The sequence below is a fragment of the Nannospalax galili genome, unplaced genomic scaffold, assembly GCF_000622305.1.
Source record: "Nannospalax galili isolate Female #2095 unplaced genomic scaffold, S.galili_v1.0 scaffold907, whole genome shotgun sequence".
Taxonomy (NCBI): domain Eukaryota; kingdom Metazoa; phylum Chordata; class Mammalia; order Rodentia; family Spalacidae; genus Nannospalax; species Nannospalax galili.
Genome location: NW_008357958.1, coordinates 1,894,666 through 1,921,543, shown reverse-complemented (window position 1 = coordinate 1,921,543; position 26,878 = coordinate 1,894,666). Strand labels below are relative to the sequence as shown.

Below are 26,878 nucleotides of genomic sequence, written 5' to 3'. Positions count from 1 at the left end.
TTTGGGAAATTTTCTTCCACGATTCTGTTGAAGATCTGGTCCATGCCATTGTCTTGGGATTCTTCTCCTTCCTGTATGCCTATGATTCGCATGTTTGGTCTTTTTATGGTATCACTCAATTCCTGCATATTCCATTCTTGTGATTTCTTAAATTTTTCATAATCTTTGCTTGAGTGGTCCAGTTCGTCCACTTTATCTTCTAGTCTTGATACTTTGTTTTCCATTTCGTTCATCCTATTGGTGGGGCTTTCTCCTGTCATTTCTAATTGGCTCATGGAGTGTTTCCCTTCATTCTTTATTTCAGCCTGAGCATTCTTTAATATTTCTAGCTCTTTTCTGAATTCATTCAGAAGTTTATCCCTATCTTCCTTCAGCTCTATGATTACCTTGTTTGTGTGTTCTTTAAATTCACTGAATTCTTTTATCATATTCATCATTGTTCTCTTGAGTTCCATGTCCTGCATTGTCTCTAGGGGGTTCTCATTGTGCTCCTCTAGAGGATTACTCGTATTTGGTGGGGATATGTTATTTTGGTTTTTCATGTTATTATTTTTTCTCTCTGATTTTGGCATGTTAATTTCTTTCGTAGTTCTGGTTCTTGTGTGAGACTCAAGCCTTCAAGTTTAGGTCTACTTTTTTTTTGTGATCTTTATGTATCTTTGTGGTTTACTTTTTGGGCATGAAAAGCTGGTTCGTCTAAGCTTCTGGCTCTCTCTGTTGATTTTATAGTGGAATGGCTGGATTGATTTTGTCTTCAGGAATTCCCACAGAGGCCCAATTCAGATGAGGGTTAGATGATTTCAGGCTTTCTCCTAAGGTCTGGATCCATCCAGGACCGATTTTGGCCTCAGGAATTTGGGGGTTGGACTGGCCTGGGAGACTGGCCCAGAAAAGATGCTGGTCTAGGGCAGCTTGGTGGCCATGCCACCCAGAGATGCAAAGGCAGGCTGGAAGAGGCCCCAAGGACTCCTGGGGACTGCACTGAGGAGCTGGGTTGGTCTGGATGCAAAGGATCACGAATAGGAAAGGTCAGCTCCCAAGTCCTAGAAAGAGGATGGCAGGTGGTGCAGGCCCAGGGAAGCAGAGGTAGGTGAGTGCGGGGCCAGGCCCAGAAGCAGTGATCCTAGGGCCCAGAGAAGGCACTAAGTTGGTCTGGATGAAAGGGGTCAGGAAATAGTATTGGTTCCCCAGGTGTCTGGGGCCCCAAGACAAGAAATGGGACAGGATCCAAACTAGGAGAGACCTGCGGGGGAGATGGGAGGGTGAATGGGCCTGGGGGAGTCAAGGCTAGGAGGGAAAGATGGACTTACCTCAGAGAGAGGCCTGAGGGTGGGAGAGAGGCCTGTGGCGGGTGGTGCAGGCCAAGGGAAGCAGAGGTAGGTGAGTGCCAGGCCAGGCCCACAAGCAGTGCTCCTGGGGTCCAGAGAAGGCACTAAGTTGTTCTGGATGAAAAGGGTCAGGAAGCAGTATTGGTTCCCCAGGTGTCTGGGGCCCCAAGACCAGGAATGGGCAGGGCCCAAACTCGGAGGAGAGATGGGAGGGTGAATGGGGCTGGGGGAGGTGAGGCGCAGAGGGAGTGATGGACTTACCCCAGAGAGAGGCCTTTGGTATTCTATGACCTTTTGCAAGCAAGAAAGCTCAGAACAAAAGCAGAAATATTTGGTTAGCAATTTAGCAAGGCTTACACAAACTTTACAGCGTAACGGAAAATCTTGAGAAAAATCTTTTGGATAAAATCTCATGACACTATGGTCAGCTAGTTTCTAGAAACTCATTTTACAAGTCAAGGTTTGCTGATTTTTAAAAATACTATTTGTGATAGAATAGGAACATCAATCTTACTTTAAACATTAAACCCCAGAAAAACAACCCTTTTACCTTAGCTGAAAAAGTTAGACTAATGATTCAACTCATATTAAAAATATTGAAGGGAAAAACCAGGGAAATTACTGAAGTCAAAGGAGGTCAGCAAGGCGTCAGCCTCTAACACCCAGGGCTTTGTACATGCTAGGCAAGTACTCTACCAACTGTGCTACATTCGCCAATCCTAGAAAACTTTCTTAAAATTGTTGAGGTGTTAGATTTCTTCAAAAACTGTTCAGCTGAGTGTGGTGGCCCATACTTATAACCCCAAGCACTTGGGAGACTGAGACAGAAGGATTTCAGTGAGTTGAGAGTCAGCCAGGGCGGCACAGCCTAAGAAACAGAGAGACTCTGTATCAGAAAAAGAGAACAGGGGGAGGGGAGGGGGAGACGAAAGTAGAGGAAAAAGAAGGAAAGGAGGGGGATAAAAGAAAATTCTCTGTCAGTGTTATGTTGTGTTGTCTTTGTCATTAGCCCCTGGCTAGGCTAAGTTTTGTTGCTACTAGGAGGAGGGTTGGTTGGTTTGTGTGTGTGCCATAGATCAATGTGTTGTGAGCCATTCAGTAACTCTATAGGGTAGGATAATTAAGGAAACCTAGGCCAAGCAGCACATTTGATTGAACTAAAATCATAATACAAAATTGAAGTAAAGGGACTTGTTTTATTCTGTCAACCTTGGTGAACAGGTCTATAATAAGATGTTTTTTAATTGTGAGATATATTTAACAAAATTTATATTTTAGTCACTGTAAATGCACAGAAAACTTTTCTAGGCATCACCTAGTGTTCCTTAGTGTTTAGTACATTTCACAAAACATAATAAAAGAAAACATGACCATAGTAAGTTTCTTAAAGAACAAAACCTGATTAAACCCCATTAGACAACTTAACCTATAAAATAAAGCAAGAAAATTAAATTTTCACAGGAGACTTTAGGCAGAGGCATAAGCTAGGAAGAAGTAAGTCTCCATAAACTTTTCACATCTTGACTAAATTTAGCCAAACCAAGATTTTTACAAAGGTCAGAGTTTAAACTTCAACTACATAATATATAGCAACATAAAACTAAGGTAGAATTTTATAATGCTATAGAAATAACAAACCCATAAAATGCTGATAAAAGTATTTTTGATTGAAAACTTTTCTAGGCATCACCTAAATTCAAGAAGTTACCACTTGATTTGCAAATGGCCTAGTTGTTGGTCATTTTACCCGCTTGTAACTCACATGTATAACCTGGCTGTGTAGCTAAGGTGAGGTTTAGCCATCGCATTCCCAGTCTTCTGGTAGCATTTGAAAGGGAGATTTCATGTTAGTAAGTTTTCATTTTCACTTTTTATTTTGTGCTTAGCTTTATTTTAGTACTTTGCATTCTCTAAACTGTTAACTTAAATTCATTTCATTTTGAAAAGTCTAACTTAAGTTTGGCTTATAGCTTAATGCTTTAATCTTCAACATAAGATAGTTACTACCTTCTCATCCAGGCAAAAGTGTGTGTGGTCCATCTTCTACAGTGAAGTTATAATGCCTTTCAGAAGTAGAAAAACACTAAGGTGAGATGAACCTGTATGGTGCTTAGTTTTTAGGCTATTCCTGAGGAGTATGGGGCTCTGTTTGCTTTTAGAGTTGAAAGGGTGGGGAGAGAGGGAGGGAGGGACGGACGGAGGGACGGAGGGAGGGAGGGAAAATCCTAGGGTTCTCTAGATGGCTCAGAGGATAAAGGCAGTTGCTGCTCAAGCCAGATGACTTGAGTTCAATCCCTGGGACCCATGTAAAAGTGGAAGAAGAGAACCAACTCCACAGATTTGTCCTCTGACCTCCACACATGCTTGATGGCATGTGTACCCACATACACACACATCATGCACACACACAATAATGATAAGTAAATAAGTAACTTTTAAATCCTGCTCTCCTGTCCTCCTCCTCTTCCAGGCTTCTCATTCTTTCCCTGTTTATGCTTGAACCTCCTCCTTCCCAAGTTCCATTTGTTAAATGGCTAAACTGCCAGCTGATAGTTCCCATGTGGCAGCTGTAGCTGGAGATGACTCAGGAAACAGGCCTCATGCATTTTCTCAAGGGCTTTTTCTGCCTCAATAATGCAGGAGGAAGCAGCATTTCTCATCTAGAGCCACATGCATTATCTCACACAGCTCCTCGGGGAGGCTCACAAATATTACTTCTCCCTCCTGACTCCCCACACTTCCTGAGCTCTAAATGATGAAATTTGCTCCTCAGGACCCCAATGCCAAAGTCGATTCTATATATGCATCACAGTTGTATGTGGGTGCATGTATATTCATGTAGATGGGGGCACATGTTTGGGGGGGTACATATGTATGTACAGGTGCATGTGCACAGGCATATACATGGATGTGGAGGCCAGAGGACAACCTCAGGTGTCATTCACAGATGCCATCTGCCCACCTTGAATTTGACTCAAGGTCTCTCATTGCCTAGAGCTTACCCATTCAGCTAGGCTGGCTGGCCAGCTGGCCCCTGGGGATTCTCTCTAGTATCTCCCTCCTCAGTACTGTAAGTAGAAAGGCATGCTACCACTCCTGGCTTTCCCCCCCCCCTTGGGATCAAACTCAGGTATGAAGATCAAACTCAGGGCCTCATACTTGCCAATTGAAATATTTCAATAGCATCTTCATTCAGGACTTAGAACACAGCACTCATGCCTGCATATAAATTAGCATTCACATTTTTTTAGCATTCATTTTTAAAATGGAATTCCTAATCTTTTCTAAGATCATTTAATTTCTACTCCTAAAATTGACTTGAAATCTTTGGACAAATGTTTATAAAATGCAGGATTCATTTTTTTATTATCTGCTGGCTATAATTAAAATCACCAGAATCTACCCAGATGTAAAACATTAGGTAATTCTGTACGTATTCACCCCTGCCTGCCAATTCCTTTCTGAAGTCATTTTTAACTACTTAGTTTTTCCTCCTATATGTCAAGGCCCTCATCATCCATCAACCCTTCTTGCCTACTTCTCTTTTATTTATTATTTTTTGACAGGGTCTCCTATAGCCCCAGCCCACCTGGAACTTGCTATGTAGACCAGACTTGCCTTGATCTCACAGAGACCCACCTGTAAAGGTGTGTGCCACCATGCCTGGCATTCATGCTTCTCAACCATGTACCTTGATCACAGTGCGTTATAATCATGTTTCTCTCCATCAGCTTCTTAGCTCTTTCAGGATAGTCACCATATTTTTGTTTCTGTTTTTGTCTTGGTGTCTGACAGACATTGGGTATCACTGTTTCCCTCAAATTTAAAACCTCCCCTGGCACCCTGGGGCAGCTTGGCACATTGTTTGTGAACCACAGTTACTGAATGCTTGGGAAAGCATTGACTACATAGCGATGGACAGCTTTTTGGAGGAAGTGACATTTGAGTTATGAATGATGAGACAGGGCAGCAGCTGCATATCTAGGGTAGAGTGTTTCAATCCAAAGGAGGGTGCTGTGAGGTTCTGGAATAGAGAAAGGGAACAGAGATTGAGATGAGAGGGTCAGGTAAGGCCCAGTCATGGAATCTAGACCCACAGTCTTTGAGAAGAAAGCCTGGTTTTCTTTCTAAGGTTAAGGGAAAGAACATAGTGAGATGTCTGTTTTGAAAAGGTCACCTGGTTCTCACCAGTGGACCACCATGGTACAGAAAAGTTGGAAGGAATGAAGCCACATGGGAAACCAGTGCAACTTGTCTGTCCGGAGGATAATGCAGATGAGGACTCCTGGCCTGTTCAACAGTAGCTTGTGCTGTGCTTGGTGCAACTTGGTGGCTGCTCAGTAAGAATCTGGAAGTCATAATAAAATGTCTCCACAAGAGTGGTGTTGCTTCTGCTCCATCATCATTCATTGTTCCGTCTTTATTTATAAAGATTCTGTGTCTTTATTTCCAGGATCCTGAGAGTGTTTCTAAAGTTCTCTGGCTGGATGAGATACAGGAAGCCATCGATGAGGCCAACAAGGACAAAAACAAAGCGAAGCGATGTAAGCTCTGCCCTCTTTTGCTGAACCAAATCTACCTCACTTGTGTTTAGATATGTGCCTAAGGTCATGTCACTTGATTTCTTAAAAAGATTTGAATACTGGGGCTGGAGAGATGGCTCAGTGGTTAAGAACACTGACTGTTCTTGTAGAAGACCCAGATTCAGATCCTAGCACTCACATGGCAACTAACAACTGTCTGTAACTCCACTTCCAGGGAAATCAGATTCCCTCTTCTGACTTCTGAGGGCATTGTACAACATGGGTGCACTTACATATGTGCAAGCAATACACTCATACACATAAAACAAAAATAATATATATTTTTTAAAAAAAGATTTGAATACTTTCCAAGTTTCAGTTCTTGGGTTTATATTTAAACAAAAATATCATTAGCTGCTTGCCCTGTTTCCAGTGATTAGGTCTTGTCTCCAACAAAATTTGACAATGTTGCCAAACAATATCCAGATAGTAAAAATGTCTTGTAGGCTCTCAAATTTTATGATGAAATTGGTCCATTTTTTTCTTGATCCATAGAAAAGTAACTTATTTCTGCTCAATAAATGTCAGAATAGCAAGCCAGGAGGCAGGGAGAGAGGGAAGGAGACAGGAAGTTATATAGATATTTATTTGAAGGAATTGTCCCGCCAGACTATGGAGGTTAGTGAGTAGAAAATGCAAAGGCCAAGCTGGCAGAAGACGGTATCTGTTTAAACACTAAGGACAAGTGGGAGTGGTTACTGTCTAACAGTGCAGTCTGAGTCCTAACGGAAATAGGCCAAATCAGAGATGATGGAATTGGGTAACTGATAATTCTAGAAGCGGAATCGACTGGTAGTTACTAAACTCTCCCTTAAGTTGTGCAAATGGAAGAGTTCTAGGTCAAGTAAAGAGAAATGTAACTTGAATCATAAAAACAGAGTCACTGCCCCTGAATTCCCATTTTGGAGCCTGCTTTCAAACCTAGAGGCCCTTAGAATAAAAGAGAGAGGCCAGGTCCCCTTGAGGCAGGATGTCACTTCACTCCCCAAAAATAGTGTTGTCAACCTGTTTCCTAGCCTTCCCAGAAGGACCAATAGCCCACCTCCAGGGCGACCACTGGAGAAAGAAGACATAAGCAGATGTTTTTTCAGGGATGCTAGCTCTGTATAAACTCTAATCTCCACAAACTCTAAATGTCACCATTTTTATCCAAGAGCAGGGGCTTTTGAAAGTCAGGTTATCTATGGAGTTTCAGTTAAGATTCTTCTCCTAGGGGGCCTAACAGGTCTGCAAACACGTCCTGTGCTTCCCCAGTTCCAGAATGCACAACTGGAATAGACACACTCAAACACAAGGCTTTATTTCCTTAGCTTGGAAAACTGTATTTATCTAAAGTGAGCTTGTATGGCCTTGGGAACTGTCTTTGCTGTTTACCACTCTAATACTTCAGAGGGGAAAAAAAAACATATATGAGAGTGCTACATAAGAGATTTAAATTTACATATAAACTGAAGACAGCCACGGTCTGAAGAGGTCCTTTAAAGAAATTAGATTGTGGACACTCAGCCTAAAATACGTGTGACTTCTTTCTTGAAGATCTAGCTAATTTAGAAGTTATTTTATTCATTGTCTTCCTTGTATGTGGTCTGCAAATGTTGGTTCTGTTTTTCACTTGGAGACTCATAGTCTGCTGATAGAAAAGTAAGAAGTTTCTCAAATGTGAATGGTGTTGCACTCTCTGCTGCACATCTGAATCCCTCTGTCCTCCCTGAATCCTGTCCAACACTGCAAGATTTTTTTTTTTTTTTTGTAATTATGGCTATCGCTAGTCAGACATTGAAATGCGAATTTTCTGGGTTTCCAGCAGGAATTTAATCTGACTTTTAAAAGCATTCTTCCTCCTTGCGTGAAGATTAAAACAGACTCTGGTCATATATCCTCAATATCCCAGATAATTTAGCAAAGCGCATTGGCTCATGTGTTTCGCCCCAGGCAAGACTGAAAAGGGCAGAGAAACTAAGTTGCCGTTGTTTTGGCTCAGTGTTCGTCTTCAGTGGTATCTTGTTTCCTTCGTGTGAGTTTCCCTCATCCATCGAATCCTCGAAGCAACATTTCTCAACCTTTTTATAAAAAAATCATTGCACCCTGAGGAGTCTTAAATAATTTCTCCCTAATCTCTTCTCATCCTGACATTATAGTACCACAGATATGTTGTAGATCTATTTGTGTAACATATGTAGATTTATGCTTTATACATTAAAGAACCAATTTTTGGCCCTTGTGAGAGTGTATGTATTAGAGAGAGCTCACTGGCCCACCTGTAGCTTAAGATGTAAAGCAAACATATTTTTAGGACTCTTAGGAGGTTTGCTAAAATTCCTCTTGGGAGGCACTGACAAAGTCTGGCTCCCACCTTCCTTGGTCCTACAACAAAATGAGGTATACAAATTTCCAAAAACCGCAGTTTGGAAAATCCTAGCAAATTTATTGGGCTTACTAACAGAGAAGGGGATGGAGGGTTCCTTACAGAAGACTGGGTGCCCCACCATTTAAGGCTGCACCAGAAAGTCCACACCTAAGCATAGATAGATTCTGTAACTTCCCAGCAGTCACACAAAATGGCAAGAGGCAGACCTCATGGCCTTTTTCACTTATATATCCTTAGTCCCTCCCCCTCATGCAGCTAAGGCTGACTGATTGGGTGGGAAGGGTAACTGACTCCCCCCGACCCTCCTTTTCTTACAGAAGGTCAACAGTCAAGTTTATAATCCTAGACAAACAGGTGCAACCAAGCTCGGGAAGAAGGTGTGACTATAGCTTGCCAGTTTAGTTTGGCAGTCTGAGGGTACTTCTATGCAACAACATATTTCTTTTTTTAAGATTTTATTTTTATTTTATGTGTATGAGTGTTTTGCTTGCATATATGTAAGTAGACCATGTACATGCCTGGGGCCAGCAGAGATCAGAAGAAGGCATCAGATTCCCTGGAACTGGAGTTATGGATGGGCACTAGCTACCATGTGGGTGTTAGGAAACAAATCCAGGTCCTCAGCTAGATCAGCCAGTATTCTTGACTGCTGAACCATTTCTCCAGTCCCGTATAAGAGGTTTCTTAATCTGTTCCTCAGTGGAAATGTACTTGACTTTCTTTAGGTCAGTTATCTGATGTCTTCTCCCATCAGAGACCCAACCACAACCCACAGAGTAAGCAACAAAGCCATCAGAATAGATGTTGCATGTCCTGTGCATTGGAGCTGATCTGTTTTCCTTACTAGAGACCCCTGGGGCAAACACCTGAGCCTGTCTACTCTTCCTATAGGCATAATTCTAATGTCCATGGCTGTTTCTCTTCTCCACTGTGAGCAGAGTAGAAGTCACAAACTCCAAGACATGAAGAGTTGGGCTGCCCCATGCAGGCACAAAGATATTAGTAGGAAATGATACTGAAAAGCAGAGGAGTTTGAGGCCATGTAGTCCTGGAGCCAATAAGCCCTAACATTCCATGTCCTTGAAAGTATTACTTGCTGTCTACTGCTTAGTACAACTCAACAGATAGTAAGCACCTACTGTGTACCCCAGACTGTGAGTAAATTGAAGAGCAATTATAGCACCTCTGTCAGGGGTTCTTCAAGACCTGTTTTAGATTTTCACGGAAAACAATTCCAGTTGATACTGGAAATCCATCTGTGGGCCAGTTCCTTCTCTTCAGTATCCAATTACTGTATTCAAGAGTGTACCTGTGTAATACATCTTTTAAGGAACATTACAGTTTGGTGTGTTAGTTCAGTACAACCATCTGAGGTAATTCATATGGGAATTCTTCTTTGTCACTTATTCTGCTTCTCTGAGACCACAGACTTTGCAGATGTCAGCTCTTCATCCCACAGAGCTTTCCTGGAAAAGAGGAAATGGGGGGTGGTTCAAGCCAACCAGTGTTAGCCTCGATAAGCATAGAGCAAGAGCTCTCTGTATCTGTTGTTCAGCAGTCAGTGGAATTTGCTGGAGAAGTTCCTTAGTAGTGTTTGTGAATGCCTCTGGATTCATAGATTTGACTCCAAACTGGCAAACAGCAGCCCATTTTTCTTCTTCCTTCAGCTGAATCTATGCATAGTATCATGCATAATATAAGCACACATGAGCATAATTTGATGACAACAGTCTATTTTTGTTCTAGTTTCATTCTATTGCTGTAATAAAACACTCTTTTGGAAACAACTTAGGAGAGGAAAGTGTTTATTTGGCTTACACTTCCAAGTCTCAAGGCATCACTGAGGGAGGGCAGGGCAGGAACCTGGAGGCAGGAACCATGGAACGCTGCTCCTGGCTTGCTCTCTGGCACATGCTTAGCTATCTGCCTAGGGTCGGTGCCACTCACAGTGTGCTGGGCCCTCCTGCATCATATAATCAAAAGAATCTGCCAGTGACATGCTCACTGGCCAATCTGATCTAGGCAATTCCTTAATCAAGCCTTTACTCGCAAATGACTCTAGGCTGTGTCAAGTTGACAGTTAAAGTTAACTAGAACACTCCATCCCTTGTCAAACTGACACAAAACACATCACTTTTAAACTATAAAGTTCCTCTCACTGATCTTCAGGGTCTCATATTAATATCATAGTATAAAACAGTCTAATTTAAAAGTTCCACAGTCTTTAAAAATTCCAACACTTTAAAAATTCAATGTCTCACTAAAAGCCCAAAGTCTCTTACAAAGAAACAAGTTAGGGGACTGGAGAGATAGCTCAGTGGTTAAGAACACTGGTTGTTCTTGAGATCAAAGCCAACCAAAATCTAGCAGTGTAAGTCCAAATTCTGTAGCTTAGCGTCCAACATCTAGGACTCACTCATCATCTTCTGGCTCCAAAGGGCTTAGACAGTCCCACCTCCCTAGCTCTTTCATCTTCAGCACGCACAGCTTATCCTATAGACTCAGGCCAGTTCTACTCCAGGTTCATATCCCAGCACCCACATGACAGCTAACAACTGTCTGTAACTCCAGTTCCAGGGAATCCGAAGCCCTCTTCCGACCTCCCGTGGCATTGCATGACACGGGAGCACTCACATACATGCAGGCAATACACTCATACACATAAAATAAAAATAATAAAATATTTTTTTAATAAGTTAAATACTTCTTACTCCAAGAGAGACTAACCCAGGCATAGGATAAATCAGATCAAAGCCAACCAAAATCTAGCAGTGTAAGTCCAAATTCTGTAGCTTAGCGTCCAACATCTAGGACTCACTCATCATCTTCTGGCTCCAAAGGGCTTAGACAGTCCCACCTCCCTAGCTCTTTCATCTTCAGCACGCACAGCTTATCCTATAGACTCAGGCCAGTTCTACTCCATACCTGATGCTCTCCTTGGTGGACACCCCATAGTCCTGACATCTCTAGTATACTGAGATTTCCACTACAACTGAGGCTTTACCTTCACCAATGGCCTTTCCTGGCTGCTCTTCAGAAGCTTCTACCCTGCCACATGTGGCAGGCCTCAGCTTCTTTCCATGACCTCTTCAATCTTGTAGCTTCCATCACTTCAAAACCAGTACCATCTGGGTGACTCTTGCATATTGCCAGCTTGAGATGTATCCTTGGTCCCCTTGGACCACAGCTTCTGTGTGCTGAGTATTTCTGTATTGTCCTAATGAAGCACAGAAGATTCACCTCAGTAGTGCTGATTAATCACAACTGATTTTTCAGCTCCAGCTAACTGGCATCCATTTCCCAGTCTCTTGTTAATCATAATCCTTCAGCCCCAACTGACCAGCAAATCTTAACCACAGACTCTTAATCCAAAATATCATACAAATGGCCCTGATAGAGTCTTTGCTTCCCTTCATAATCTCCTAAGCCAGACCTCCATTTTCCACATCTCTCTCAGCATTAGCTTCTGAATCCTACAAAAACAACTTTTAAGCTCTAAGTACTCAATGACTTTTGCAATTCAGAGTTCCAGAATCCTCCAACATCCTCCATAAAAAGCCACATGGTCAGGTCCATCACAACAGTATCCCATTTCTTGTACCAATTTCTGTTCTAGTTTCATTCTGTTGCTGTGATAAAACACTTGGATCCAAAACAATTTAGGAGAAGAAAGGGTTTATTTGGCTTACACTTCCAGGTCACACTCCATCATTGAGGGAAATCAGAACAAGAACCTGAGAGACAAGAACCGTGGAGGAACTCTTCTTGCTGCCTGGCTCTCTGATTCCTGCTTAGCTAGCTTTCTTATGCAAGCTCAGGACTACCTGCCTAAGATTGGTGCTGCCTACAGTGTACTGGGTCCTCCTGCATCCATTAATAATCAAGATCATCCCTACAGACATGCCCACAGGCCAGTCTGATCTAAGAAATTCCTCAATCAAAGCTCCTCTTCTCTAATGACTCTAGGCTATGTCAAGGTGACTATTAAATCTAATTAGAGTGGCCGCTTAACACTTGCTAGAGTCTGGCATATATGTAGAAGAAAAATCTCTCCCCTTTCTTTTCATCAAAATTCTTTCTAAAACCTGGAAAATTTGTTGTTGTTGTTTTATTCTTCATTTATTTGTTTGTTTATGGTTTTTTTTGAAACAGATGTCACTATGTAGCACTGTCTGGCCTGGAACTTGCTATGTAGACCAGGCTAGCTTCAGACTCACAGAGATCTACCTGCCTCTGCTGGGTTTAAAGGCATGTGCCATCACACCTCAATTAGAAAGTATTTTAGCCTGGCTTCTCTTTATTTTTCCCTATATTCCTAATTCTGCATTTACAGGTTATAAAAATGATTCCACTGGTTAGGCCAGAACATTCTTACCTGGAACGAAAGTAGATGATAATAAAGAATGTATTACTTTTCTTTAGGCAACTAAAAGTTTAATACTATTTTTTATGAGAAGGGGCAAAAATTTGAAAGGCTTCTTAGTTTAAATTGATACAAAATTAAGTTTCTGGACTCCATTGCACATATCTATTTACTGTGCCTTTCAAGAACATTTCCTTAGGTCACTTCTGACAAACTTGCCAAATACACTAGCATATACAAGAGAATTTTAGGATTTCTATAGCTTAATTAGCATTTTACTTACTCTAAAATACATGTCTTCATAAAGCTCATCCTCAAATATGAGCTGACGATGTAGATTGGGGCTGCATTGATGGGTATTCACCGCCCATTGATGGGTATTCACTCCACGTCATAGATTATACTGTAGTAAGCATCGCCTAGTCAGCCCTCAACACAAGGATAACCAAGAGGTATTAGAGTTTTAACACATCACACTCCTGTAAACTTTCTTATAACCTACACTAATAGGTGAATTGGTGATTGACTAGGTAACATGTGGTACAGACTCTCGGTACAAAGGTTTAATACTAAAATACTAATGCATTCCTAGATGGTTGAATTATGTATTCGTATACCTTCTATAAGTAAAAGATGATGTTTGAGGTGTTTGAGGCTGGAGAGATGGCTCGGCGGTTAAGAACACTGGTTGTTCTTGCAGAAGACCCGGGTTTGAATCCCAGCACCCAAATGGCAGCTAACAACTGTCCGTAATTCCTGGTCCAGGGGATACGACAGCCTCTTCTGTCCTCTGAGCATTGCACAACACACTGCACAACACCAGTGCACTTACCTACATGCAGGTAATACATGCACACACATTAAAAAAAAAAATAAATAATGGGAAGATATGGGAAGAGTTGGAGGGGAGGGAGTGGGCATGGATTTGATCAAAACACCTTATATGTATGCATGAAATTCTCAAATTATTTAAAAAAATTTTTTTAAGACAATACACGCATACACATAAAATAAAAATAATAAAATATTTTTTAAAAAGATAATGTTTAATAAAAACCTTTTTTTTCCTCACCCAGGGATTGCACTGGTCATTGATGTCAATCAGTGTTTGGATAGAAAAAATTCAGATGATATCTTGTCTATTTTGAAGTCTTCTAGTACTAATATCCATGACATAATCCCAGAATGTGCCAACAAGTACTATGACAACCTCATGAAGGCAAAAGAGTCCAAGTCTAAAAATGGTGAGCTTTTCCATAACTTAGCACAAACTAATGTCTTTTAAAACATGCTGGTTCCTGTGCATTGTATCTGCTTAGTTGAGACAAGTATTGCTTTCACATCAACATTTCTGAAAATTTTATCATTGATGGCAAAGGAAACAGTTTTAGTTTTTTTAAGCTGTGATTTTCTCAGTGGCAACACATGGAGGGTAGCATCACAGAACTGAAAAAATGCAAGCATCCTTCTGCTAATGATTGCCATCAGTCATTAGATACATTCAGGAGACAAATGACGCACAATCACACAATACTGAGCAGAAGATGTGAAGCAGGAATGGATAAACAAAATGTGGCAGATCCACACACTAGGACGCTGTCAGCCACGGAAAGGAGTGACGATGCACGCTGCAGCATGGCTGAACTTGGAAAACCGTATGCTCAGTAAAAGGAGACAGATAAAAAGACCAACCACAGGGCCAGCAAGATGATTTAGTGGATAAAAGCATATGCCATGCAAGCCTGACGACCTGAGTTTGATCTACAGAACTCACAGTAGAAGGAAGGAATGGGCTCCCAAAAGTTGTCCTCAGATGTTCACAATATGCCATGGCTGAGTTCCAGTTCAAAAAAGGTGAATGGTACTTGAAGCATAAATGTCAATGCTGTCCTCTGGCCACCATCACACACACACACACACACACACACACACACACACACACACACACCACAGACCCATAGATGAATAGCTGTCTGACTGCCCATTTGAAGAGAGAGCAGTCTCTTTCTGAGCACTGACAAGTAGAACACTTGAGGACTATTTAAAACCCAAAATGAATCAGCACTTAATATGACCTGAAGTTACTTCTGTTTAGTTCTTTGAACATATTTAAATATTTTATGAAGAAAGGCCACTGAAGCTTTAATTTACTTGGGAAGGCAGTGAGTCCACTGGACACTTAGCAGTTGGCTTACTTTAGTGGGAACATTTCAGTGTTTGGGGTAGTTCTTAGGTGTCTGGTCTGAGTATGCCATGATGTACTGCCCTGAGATTCATGAGGAAGAGACATTCTTCTTGAGCAACTTAAGCCATGACTGCCATTGAATTTTGTATCCTGTCCACCCACATCAAGTCCTTTCTCCATGTTTCCCTCATTTTCTGTGGTTGTTTAGAGCAACATGAGGTGGATGAGGGATTTTCTTTTTCTCAACCTTCATTGACTTTTGTGATATGCATTTTCCATTTTGTAATTTGAGTGAAGTTAAATCCAGAAATGATTCACCTCCACTTTGGTTGATGCAGATCATCACACCCCACCCCTTAACTATTGGTCACAGTTCTCGTAAGTCACTTCTTGTGGGAGAAAGTCCTGGCGGGCTTCATGAGCAAATAAAATCCTGCTCATCAGTCTCCTCTGTCCACTTGTGGGAGTGTTCACATCTACATGTGATATGCATTCCTTGTCTGCCTTTGCTTCTCTTTGGCCATTTTTGACTCATCATCCCCATGAAAAAAATGGACCCCAGAGCTCATATTGTTTTCTTTGACTTAGCAGGGACTTACCATTGAATACATGAGATTCGTTCCATCTTACTGTGTCATTTCAAATGACTGTAATATAGACCAACTGAATGCTTGGTAAAAATGTATTTGTTAGATTTTTTTTTTTTGGTCTTTTTGAGACAGGCTCTCCCTGTAGCCCCAGCTGTCCTGGAACTCACTATGTAGACCAGACTGGCCTCAAACTCACAGAGATCCACCTGCCTCTGCCTCCCAAGTGCTGGGATTAAAGGCGTGCGCCACCACACCTGGCCCTAGATTATTATATGTATTAGAAAATCTATCTGGTTTGTCAGATTTTACTCATCAAAGCTAGTTGTCTATTTTCTCCCACCTCTTTTTAAACAGAGACTTAATAAATAATACTATCTGAGCTTCTTGATGAGAAAGTGTAAGAGGTCCATGTTCCTTTGTAGATGTTGACATATTTTTTTTCTTTAGTGTCTGGTGAAGGTTCATGGGTCAAACTCAATGTGCAACAGAAATATGACTACTATTACAACATTGATTCCAAGGAAGGTTCCTGGATCCCACCCGAATCAAGCTTGCATAAAGAATCATGGCTCACTGGGCAAGAAATTGAGGTAGGAAGTTGGTGTTTGATGGACAGTTGTTCTGTATACAGTAGATGTGATTGCTTTTCTCTTCTTCATCATGTAAGTGATAGAAGGAACTCACTGACTGATTTGAAGACTGGGCAGGGAATAGTCTTCATGAACTGCTGTTGAATATAGCTGCCTTAATGTTTTACATATTGGCACAACCAAACCGAACCAAACAAGGGGAGTAAGGGGGAGAAAATGTTTGTAGCTCATTTGAGATGCAAAGTTATCCTAAGTTTTTCTTGACAAAGTTAAGTTTGACTACTAATAATTTCTGGGTTGTCTTATGCCTTATTTCTTTCCTTTCCTCCTCAGCCTACCTAATATGAGAACATTCTAAGCAAAGTGTCATTTTTCACGGGAAGTCCTAGAATGGGCATCTCTGGCACAGATGAGCCCAACCACCCACAAGATAGCTTTAGGAGCAGACAGTGGGGTGGGACAAAGAACAGGATGGGTAAACATCAAGTGGTTGCTTCTCTGCCATGGTTGTCTTGACATGTTTTCATTGTTTGATGTCAGTTTCACAAGCTTTGCATGTTCCAATGTCCAAATGTAATAGAAAGCAGCACAGCTGAGTATGTGTTCTTATACATGATTTTTGATTAAAGTCATGTGTCCATATATTGCACTGACCAAATTTTAAACATGATATAGTGATCTCATTTTTATTTTACATCTAACGATCTCTTTTAATGAATTCTCAACCCATATTTGAAAGTTTTGATTGACCGGATTTTACTTACCAAAAACAATTTCTCCATTCTCTCCTATCCCTTTTTAGTCAAAGACCTATATGTAATATAGTACCTATCTAAGCTTGATAGGGACAAAGAAACAATGCGTGGATTAATGCATAAAGCATTGCTGTTGTCTGTTAGAACATTTATATATTAAGTATAGGAAGAAGAAGCCCATTTAGAGGTGTCTGTGTCCCATTCATTGTTCAAATGCTCTTTCCCCTTGTTTGGAACACTGGCCTAAGTCTTGGGGCATCGGTGCTTTCTCCTGTCTGCCAGATCCATCCTAATCTGAATTCCTTCCCAAATATTCAGTAGTATTTTTATATATACAAGAACTCAGTTCTAAGCATTTACAAAGAAAGAAGAAAACCAACTTTAGAGTGAAGCTATAGAGAAAGTTGATCCAAAACTTCCTTTTCAGACTCCATTCTAAGTCATTTAATTTCACTCCTTTTTTTCAGTTCTACCTTTTTATTTGAAGGTGGCGTGGGGGGAGCCGCTTAGCAGATAGTGGCCTCTCTGTGACCATGGCTGTATTAGATCTGAATGTTTATTTTTTAGAGCATAGAAATAAAGAACCAAATAAGCCCTAGACATGCCAAAATAGCCTTTTCTGCGTGGTCTTCATGTTGTGGAAAGTTGGTGTGGACCAATGAAGAATAGGAATGTGTGAAGTCAGAAGAATGTGAAATCGGAACCAACCTTTGTAAGATGTCTGAAGCAAGTTACAGCCAGAAGTGGTCTTTCCTGAGTGCCCACAAGTGCCTAAAGAATGTACAGCACCACAAATAAGGTCTTCTGACAGCACAAGCATATCAGCTCCATAAATCCTCCTCCAAGCGGAAGTAGAGCATATAATATCATCTTCCATTTTTCTAGGTGTGGGAACTGAGGCACAGAGTGGAAGAAGCCACTTGTATTAATTCTACAGCTTATAAGCATTCATCAATAATAAACAAAGGTTTAGTCCCAGGACTTCCAGTTTCTAGTCTCATTTGTCCACTCTTTGGCACTGGCACTATTTTTGCTGCAGCCACCAGTATCTCTGAGTGTTATGTCATGTGCCCATTACTCTGGAGTTAATAATACTAGAAACAGGCTTATTCTGACAGATGATGAGTACTGCTTCCTAGGGGAAAATACCATGAAGGAATGTTCACCAAGATTGCTTTGAGCTCAAGACCAGAAGTTGAACTCAAAAGATGAGAATTGGTGATGAATTCAGGTATTATACTTACGAGAAAATATTGAAAATAATTGTTCTATCTTGGAGAAGAAAAAGACAACACATAGATATAGATTATGTAAGTATCATTAAAAATCAGTTGCCTCAGGCTGGAGAGACAGCTCAGCAGTTAAGAGCATTGACTGCCCTTGCAGAGGACCCAGGTTCAAATCCCAGCATCCTCATGGCACCTAACAACCATCCTCAACTCCAGTTTCAGGGGATCCGAGACCCTCTTCTGGCCTCTTCAGGCATTGCATACATGTAAGCAACACATTCAAACATTCATATACATAAAAATAAAAATCAGATGTCTCAGAGATGCTGCAGTGTAGCAATCTGTGCTACAAATGAGAGAAGACCTGTGACCTGAATCTGACAATGTTTAATGATGAAACTGCTAAATGAAAAGAAGAAAAAAGCCAGATGTGGTAGTACACACCTTTAATCCCAGCACTGGGGAGGCAGAAGCAGGCAGAGCTCTGTGAGTTCAAGGCCAGCCTGGGGCTACAGGGAGACCCTGTCTCAAAAAGACCAAAAAAAAAAAAAATAGCAAGAGCTGGAGGGGCCTGAAGGGGCCTGGTTAAAGGAAAGAAAGAAAGGAAAAAGAAAGAGAAAGAAAGAAAGAAAAGAAAGAAAGAAAGAAAGAAAGAAAGAAAGAAAGAAAGAAAACTGAAGAGCATAGTTTATTAACTAATTTCAGATGTTCAAAGTCCTTACAAGTTTTAGGCAGAAAATATTAGAGCAATGACTTATTAGTGCTGATTTTAAAATCAAAAACCTCTAGCCAGGCGTGGTGGCACACACCTTTAATCCCAGCACTCAGGAGGCAGAGGCAGGCAGATCTCTGTGAGTTCAAGGCCAGCCTGGTCTACATAGTGAGTTCCAGGACAGCTAGGGCTACAGGGAGACCCTGTCTCAAAAAAAAAAAAAAAAACCAAAAACACAAAACGAAACAAAACCCTCATATGTCATGATCATGATTGAAAATATATATCAAACTGTGAAGAAACAGCATTAAAGAACTAAAAAGTAGGATAAAAATGGCTCATCTGACATCCAAAGATGCCCAAATGCAACTTTTTGGCACATGGAATATCATTCTATTTGAATTGTTTAATAGTGGTAGTTCTCATCCTTTTTAAAAAATAATAATGTGGGGCTTGAGAGATAGTTCAAAAGCAGTTAAGAGCTTTGGCTGATCTTACAGAGGATCCAGGTTCAGTTCCCAGCACCTACATGGCAGCTAACAACTGTCTGTAACTCCAGTTCCAGGGGATGCCCTCTTCTGGTCTCCACATGCAAGTGGTACACTTACATACATGCAGGCAGAACACTCATACACAAATAAAACTTTTTTATAATAAAAAAAACCCTGAAGTTATTGGTCTTACTCAGTGCATATGTATACATATGTCTTCTCTTGAAAATCATTATGCACTTTTAAATGATTTTACTTTTGGCTCCTTAAATTAACCAGGTTTTGGTTACAGTGTACTAGAAAAGTCTTCAGCCATAGAAATGAATCCAGTCTTTGCTTGCATCTACCAGTGTGAAAGTAAACCCAATGCTATACCCCGTGAAAACTTCTCCTAGTACTTTTTTTTTTATTCCTTTAGGCTTCCTGCCTGTCCTTGATAACATCTGTCTTTCTTCTCTCTCCCACTTACTTTCCTTCTGCCTCAAGCATTTGATTTCCCTTGGAACATCTTTTGGGGTTGAGGAAGAGTGGAAAGAGGGATTTGAGGACTTCATGGGTCCTGCCATCCCACCTGCCCCAGCAGCCTGGGGGAAAGGGTAGGCAATACCAGTTCTTAGAGTTGTTGGCCTTCACCCTTTTACAGTCCGTGAAGCTCAGGCCAACACCATCTGGGATCATTCCACACCTTCTTAGGCCACCTTACCAATCTGATTCATCCCTCGGCTCTTGTTAAATCTGTAATTAAACCAAGTCAAAACAACAACAAAAACAACTATCCGTTTCATTTCCTAAAACCTGCAGTTTCCAGACACTGTTCTTTATGCTCTTTTCACCTGATGTATGAAGAGTAACCATACAACGTATCTCTTGCCAGGACATCATTGGGGACGTCACCTCACATTACATCCAGGAGAACTTGTGGTCTGCCTCGGAAGAGTTGCTTCTCCGCTTTCAAGACACAAGCCTAGGACCCATCCTTAGGGAAGAGTTTGAAGCTAGGAAATTATTCTTAAATGAACAAGTAGACAATGTGGTCAAAATACAGGTATGTAAAACACCTACCACAGTTACAGCAAACTATCCTGTCCTCTGAAAATGCTTTCTTTGAAAATAGCACAGTCAACTACCAGCATTCTAATGACAATGCTGACTGCAGGCTTTCCCCTAACCAATGCCCCCTGTTCCTCTTTAGTAAGACTTTAAGATGAGGACTGTCTTAGTGATGAATTATGTTAACCTGCAGCCTCCTGAAGAGTTTCTGAGAGCTCATAGACTTGCTTACATCTACCTGCCATCAGCACATTTGGAGCCAAATGAACACCTCAGATCAGGGCTGAAACCATGCTTTTTTGAACAGCCACATCTCCGTATGTCCATCTCCCGCCCAACTTGGGCATTTAGGGGTTAGTGGGTAGTCATTGACATCTTGCTTCTTCTAGCCTGAAAGGATAGAAAAAAACCAATAACCCAAAATACATTTAGCGTCTCCAGGAGTCTTTTCCCTTGTCTAATCTGTCACTCTCCATTTAGGCCTGCCATTGAAATTCTCCATCATTCAAAAAAATTGCCATTCAATAACAAATGCGTGACTTGAGCTTTTTGGTGGGGAGGAAAGGAACTTGCCAATTTAGATGGTTCTCCTGTGTTCTTGTATCACCCTCTCTACCCACCATCTCGCTGTCTTCCAGAGGTCTGCCTATGTGCCCTTTTCTTATGACTCTAACATGATCATGTTACTGATTGGCAGAGCTGGATGAACTTTGCTTCAGCCAATATCTATGAGATTTCCTAAACTGAAGATTTCTCAGTTGAAGAGCTATGTGGCCACTGGCGCACTTGCTTGCTTTCCCTACCTTGCTTTTATGTTATTTGAGGCAGAGGATGAGCTTTTAAACTTGGTCTTCTTGTATCTTGCATATGATAAGTGTCCATGTATTTTATTTACTCAAAATGTTAGCAGGATCAAAATAAATTTTTCTTTAAAAAAAATAAATCTCTACTATAGACCCAACACTCACCTTTTTCTGTGGTAAGTTTCTAATTGAGTTTCTAATTTATTTCAAATTGTTCCAGCTCATATGTTGCAACCAAAAGTTTAAACATAGAATCATCTACACCAATAAATGCTGAAGCTCTAATTTTGAACAAAATCCAAAGTGTCAGCCAATGTCATCCAATTTGGACTAGCCCTATGCTGCTCTCCAGTCTGAGGTCACAAGAGGACTGGGAAAGGATGGAAATAGTCATGTGAGCTAGGTGCAGTGGCACACTCCTTTAATCCCAGAACTCAGGAGGCAGAAGCAGGCAGATCTCTGTAAAATCAAGGCTAGTGTGGTCTGTATAGCTAATTCCAGGCCAGCTGGGGCTACAGGAAGACCCTGTCTCAAAAAATTAAAGAAAAAGGAGTGAATCGTGTGGGGCCTTGCCCCTCTGCCTCAGCAGAGGCTCCAGGTTGAAGAACAGGTCATCAAACTCCGAACTCACTCACCATGCTTTTATTCCATCTGTCTGACAGTTTTCTAACAAAGAAGGCATGAGGTCTAAAAGTAAGCCGATTTCACATGTGTGGCCTTAGAAGTACTGTCCCATAACCTTCCAACATAAAAACCAGAACACAAGAAGCTGAAGGACGTCATGCTAAATCTCATTTCTCACCAAAGTGACTGATAGATGCCGATTAGAGAGACCCCTGAGGACTTCCCCCTGTATAGAACAGCTCAAGTTTTACAGCCAACCTCATTGGCCCCAGACACATAGTCTCAACAACTTTGGAGGGAAATAGAGCAAATCCCCTCAATTCAGGTCAACCAGACTGTGCTGGATAGCTTTAGTGTCAACTTGACACACCTGGGTTGAGGGAGCCTCAATCGGGAAATTGCCTCTATTGGACTGGCCTGTGGCCATGTCTGAAGGGCATCTTCTTGATGAGTGATGTGGGAGGGCCCAGCCCACTGTGGGTGGTGCCACCCCTGGGCAGGTGGGCCTGTATTGCATAAGAAAGCAGGCTGAGCAGGGGCCAAAGGAGCAAGCCTGTAAGCAGCGTTCCTCCATGGCCTGTGCTCCAGCTCCTGCCTCCAGATTCCTGCCCTGAGTTCCTACCTTGGGCTCCCTGATGAACTGCGTGCGACCTGGGAGATGTAAGACAAATAAATCCTTTCCTCCCCAAGTTGGTACTGGTCAGAGTGTTTTGTCACAGCAATGAAGAACAAACTAAGACACAGACCTAGGTTCTGCCCTCCTTACCCTCAGTCCCCTGTTGAGGAATCGTACAGTAGTGATACAGCAAATGTGTGCAGTCAACACGTAGCCATCCAAGTGCTAATGGAGTTTATCAGAAGGTGCCAGCACAACATGAGGGAAGTCACAGGGAATCTATACAGCCTATTTTGTTTTTTAATTTTATTTTATTTTTATTTTGCTTTGTTTTGCAGTGCTAGCAATTGAGCCCAGTGCCTTGTGTATACTAGACAAGTGCTTGGAGCTACACCCTGGTCCAGCTAAACTGTTTTAGAACAATTACAAGACCCTAATAAAATTGCTTATGGTTGGGAGTATGCCTGTGACAGACTGTTTTCCTGACATTCATGAGGTCCTGGATTCAGTCCCCAACATTCACAAGTCATGAGTTTGAGAGTGAGTGAGCCGGAAAAAGTTATCATAAGTAAAAAGGAAATTTTATTTATGTAAAAAAATACAAAAAGGAATACAATTTGGGAAACATAAATGACATAAACACTTCAGAATACTCGTCCAGGATTTTTATACTGAAATTCTTGAGGAACTGAATAAGACATGGGCTTAGTAAAACAGAAAAATATGAAAAAATAAGTAACAAACATGGAAGATTAAGAGAAATTGTGGCGTAATAGAGTGTAAATGAACCTGCAGCTTCAGAATGAAAAGTGGACAGCTGAGAAAACAGATGATGTAAGATGCATTTCCTAATGTAAAAATTCTAATGTCCAGGGTTGGGGATTTAGCTCAGTGGTACAGCGCTTGCTTGGGTTTGGTCCTCAGCTCCAGGAAAAAAAAAAAATTCTAATGCCCATGCCAGGACACCTTTAATCTCCTAATAATATTGAATCATTACTCCACGGAACAAATAATGCTGACAAGGAAAAAGGGGGCCTCCTTGTTAAATAATCTGTTAATGCAATAGATTAGTTATTTATAATGCTGTGAATCTGAGTTAATAGAGATGATATTCCTGGAGTTTAGATGATTCTAGAAAAGCAGAATGAGAACTTGAGCTAATGTCAGTATCTATTTTTGCTATGGGTATGATTGAAGGAATAGAGTATATATGTTCATATAATTGTACTTCATGCTGCCCACCAAATATATGAACCATTAAAGGCCATCATGAGTGTGTTATGCTGTACTGCTGTGGAATCCCAGCAATCTGAACATTAGGATCCACTTCCCTAGTCTCCACCATATTGTCGAGCCACTTGTATAAACAGTTGTTGATGTCCTAAGATAGTACTTTCTTCTCTCATCTCAGAAGTGCCACACTACAATGAATCCCGTGCTTGCATTTTCTAGGTGGATATTTGATTAAGAATCCTTTAGCTGTTGTTTTGTGTCTCCCCTACTCATAGTGTGGGCCACATTCCGGCGAGGTCATTGCCTGGAAGCTTGTTAGACATGCAGAATCTCAAGCCCCACTAGAGACTTGTTGAATCCCAGTCTGTGTGCTAGCAGGATCCTCAGGTGCTTTTGTGTGCACTTCCAAGTTTGAGAAGCACTACTAAGATCATTCCTGCAGTTTCATTTTCCTATATAAAAGCTCATCTTCACCATGGAAGCTTAAAGGAGAAAATTTCAGTATTTGTCTTTTTATGTACACACATGCACAACGGTAGCACTCTGCAAGATAACAAAAGTGGCAGACTGGCTAGGAAAACTCAGGATTCAAGAAATAACACAGTAATTTCATGGGGTTGTGCACACTTGCCGTCCAGCACGAGGGAGACTATGGCAGTAAGAGCAAATGTGTGGGGCCAGTCTGAGCTACATAACAAGAGTGAACAAACAAGTGACATGTGATGTATTATTTAGGTTTTATTTTTCTGCCTCATAAATTCCAAACTTGGCACTGAAGAAGCCTAGCAACCCAGAAATACCAGTGGGCACAAGGCAAAAACCAGCCTTGATGACAGCCATCTCTCCTAATATTGACTCATTAGTCCATGGAACAAATAAATAGCCAAAGGACCAAAAAAGAGACAACCTAGAAAAACAGCAACCTTCTGACAATAACTGCTCCACTCGAGCCAGACACCACAGAGAAAATTGTTGCAACCATCCCATACATGAGACAAAGTCTAAGTAGAGCCTGAACTTCCCTCCTGGACTAGGAAAAATCACCCAAACACCTATAGCACCTAGACTTCATTCCTACTGAGCAGTAGAAAGACAACCTTCACTCTCCTGCTAGCACAGTGTCAAAGAAGGAAGGTAGGAAGTCAGGACTTTCACACCACCCTGCCACCTGGTCAATGGGGTCCACATGGTGAGTATGAAGAGGGTTCCCACTGCCAGACACAGTGCTGTCAGCCACCGCGGGTTCTGGAGTTCCCGATGTCACTCAGCAGTACTGTGGAGCCCTGCCCCACCCACCTCAGGTGTCAATAAAGGCCACGTGGAAAGCCTCTACCTCCACTAGACAGCACCCCCTTCCCTTTAGAAAAAGCTACCTGAAACTGAAGGGTCCAGTAAGATCCAGCATGTCGTCTAAATTGTCCCAAGTTTAGGGACTAACAAGATGGCTCAGCAGGAAAAGGCACTTGCCAACAAGCCTGAAAACCGGAGTTTGATCTCAGAACCCATATGGTGGAAGGAGAGAACCAACCAGTGCAAGTTGTCCTCTGACCTCTTCACATGTACCATAGTAATCTCCTGGTAATCTCCTACACACACGCACACACACACACACAAAGTCAAGGTTTTGTGTGTGTGTTGCAAATTGTCCAAGTTTTCCTCTGTTGAACAACTTAGATATTTCAGTCACATCAATTATTTATCATTCTGAGAATGAAAAAAAAAACATAGCTTTAATACATTTTTTAAAAACCAATAGATGCCAACACAAATATGAAAGTGATATTAATATTTGCTGGGAAAGGTTTTTAAATCAACTGGCATAAAGATGCTGCAAAAAATTACACATTTGAAATAAAAAAAGAAATAGAGAATTTCAGAAAAGAAAGTCTCAACAAAGAAATAACTGTAGGAAACCCAAACAGTAAGTTTAGAATTTAAAAATACATTACCATGTGAAACACTCTATAGGTATAGTGTCATCAGTAGAATGAAGAAGAGGGACTTGTTCTGTGGCATGTACATGGAACAATAGAAACTCCCAAATCTGAGCAGCCAAGAAAAACGAGAGGAGAAAGGGACAGTGAAGAGAAGGTACTTGTTTTGGTTTAGATGTAAGAAGTCACCCACAGGCTTGTGTATTTGAACAGTAGGGCCCCACTTGGTGGTGCTCTTGTGAAGGTTGTGACACCTCTAGGAGGTTGGGCCTAGCTGGAGGATGTAGGTTGCTGTGAGGGGAGTCTTAGGGTCATACAGCACCACCCCAGTTCTGGTTCCACCTGTTACCTAACAAACTCCTGCTGTCACAGAAGTGTCCCCAGCTACCATGCCCTCCTGGCCATGAAAATGCACCAAAATAATCCTTCCTGTCAGATGTTTAGTCACAGTAAGGAGAAAAGCCAACAGAGTACTCTAAATAAGGCCTGAAAAGTTCCACCATGTGAAAAAGACACCAAAGTGCACATTTAAGAAGCTGAGCAAATCCAAAAGAAAAATCCAAAGAAATTCACACAAAGACTTTCTAAAAACAAAAGACCAAAGAATCTTGAAAGTAGCAGATAGAAAGGACACATTACCTGTAGAAGGAAGGCAGTTGTACGACACAGCTCTTGAAAGGACCTAGAGAGTGAGAACCCATGGAGACCCAAAAAAGTGAACAGACAATTTTTAAATTCTGCAAGAAAAGACCTGTCAACATAGAATTCTATACCTCCAAAAAATATTCTTCAGGAATGAAGAAGAAATTAGACGATTTGAGTTCTTCCCGTTTACAAAAGGAAAAAAAAAAAAGGAAATGATGAGAGAAAGAATTTGGAGAGATCAGAAAAGAAGAAAACCAAAAAAATGTCTGAAACATGTAAAACATGCCTAAAGCCAGGAGATGGCTCAGCAGGTGAGGGTCCTTGCTGCCAAGCTTGATGACCTGAGTTCAAACCTCAGGATTCAGGATTTTCCCCAGGTGGAAGAGAACTGACTCCACTGACTCCAGCAAGTTGTCCTCAGACCTCCAGAGGTGCACTGTGGATGTGGAGAGAGAGAGAGAGAGAGAGAGAGAGAGAGAGAGAGAGAGAGAGAGAGAGAGAAGAGGAGAAGAAAAAGGAGGAGTAAGAGACAGAAGGAAGACATGAAAAGAGAGAGAAAAGTAGTGAGAAAAGAGTAAAAGGAGATAGCTTTTCTCTAGGTCCTCAGAAATTATGGTCTGTCAAGTGCTGGGGGCAATGAGTTGAGGTTGGAGATTCTTCTGCTCAGAATGAAGCTGGTGATGAGCCCAGAATTTTCTTCCTTTCTAGTCATAGCAGGGGCCGTTGCCACTGCTGGTCTCATATATCTTTTAGCCTATGAACCTGAGGATTATTCACTT

General features: G+C 41.4%; 1 protein-coding gene across 1 annotated transcript in view; it reads left to right on the top strand.

Annotated features, from left to right (window-relative positions):
- The window catches only part of Iqgap2 (IQ motif containing GTPase activating protein 2), a 325,046-nt gene that overhangs the window by 239,227 nt on the left and 58,941 nt on the right, over window positions 1-26,878 (top strand). The window contains exons 14-17 of the mRNA XM_008855997.2: window positions 5,782-5,872; window positions 13,719-13,886; window positions 15,865-16,007; window positions 20,069-20,239. Of these exons, the coding sequence (XP_008854219.1) occupies window positions 5,782-5,872; window positions 13,719-13,886; window positions 15,865-16,007; window positions 20,069-20,239 (573 nt within the window). The remainder of the gene's footprint in view (window positions 1-5,781; window positions 5,873-13,718; window positions 13,887-15,864; window positions 16,008-20,068; window positions 20,240-26,878) is intronic.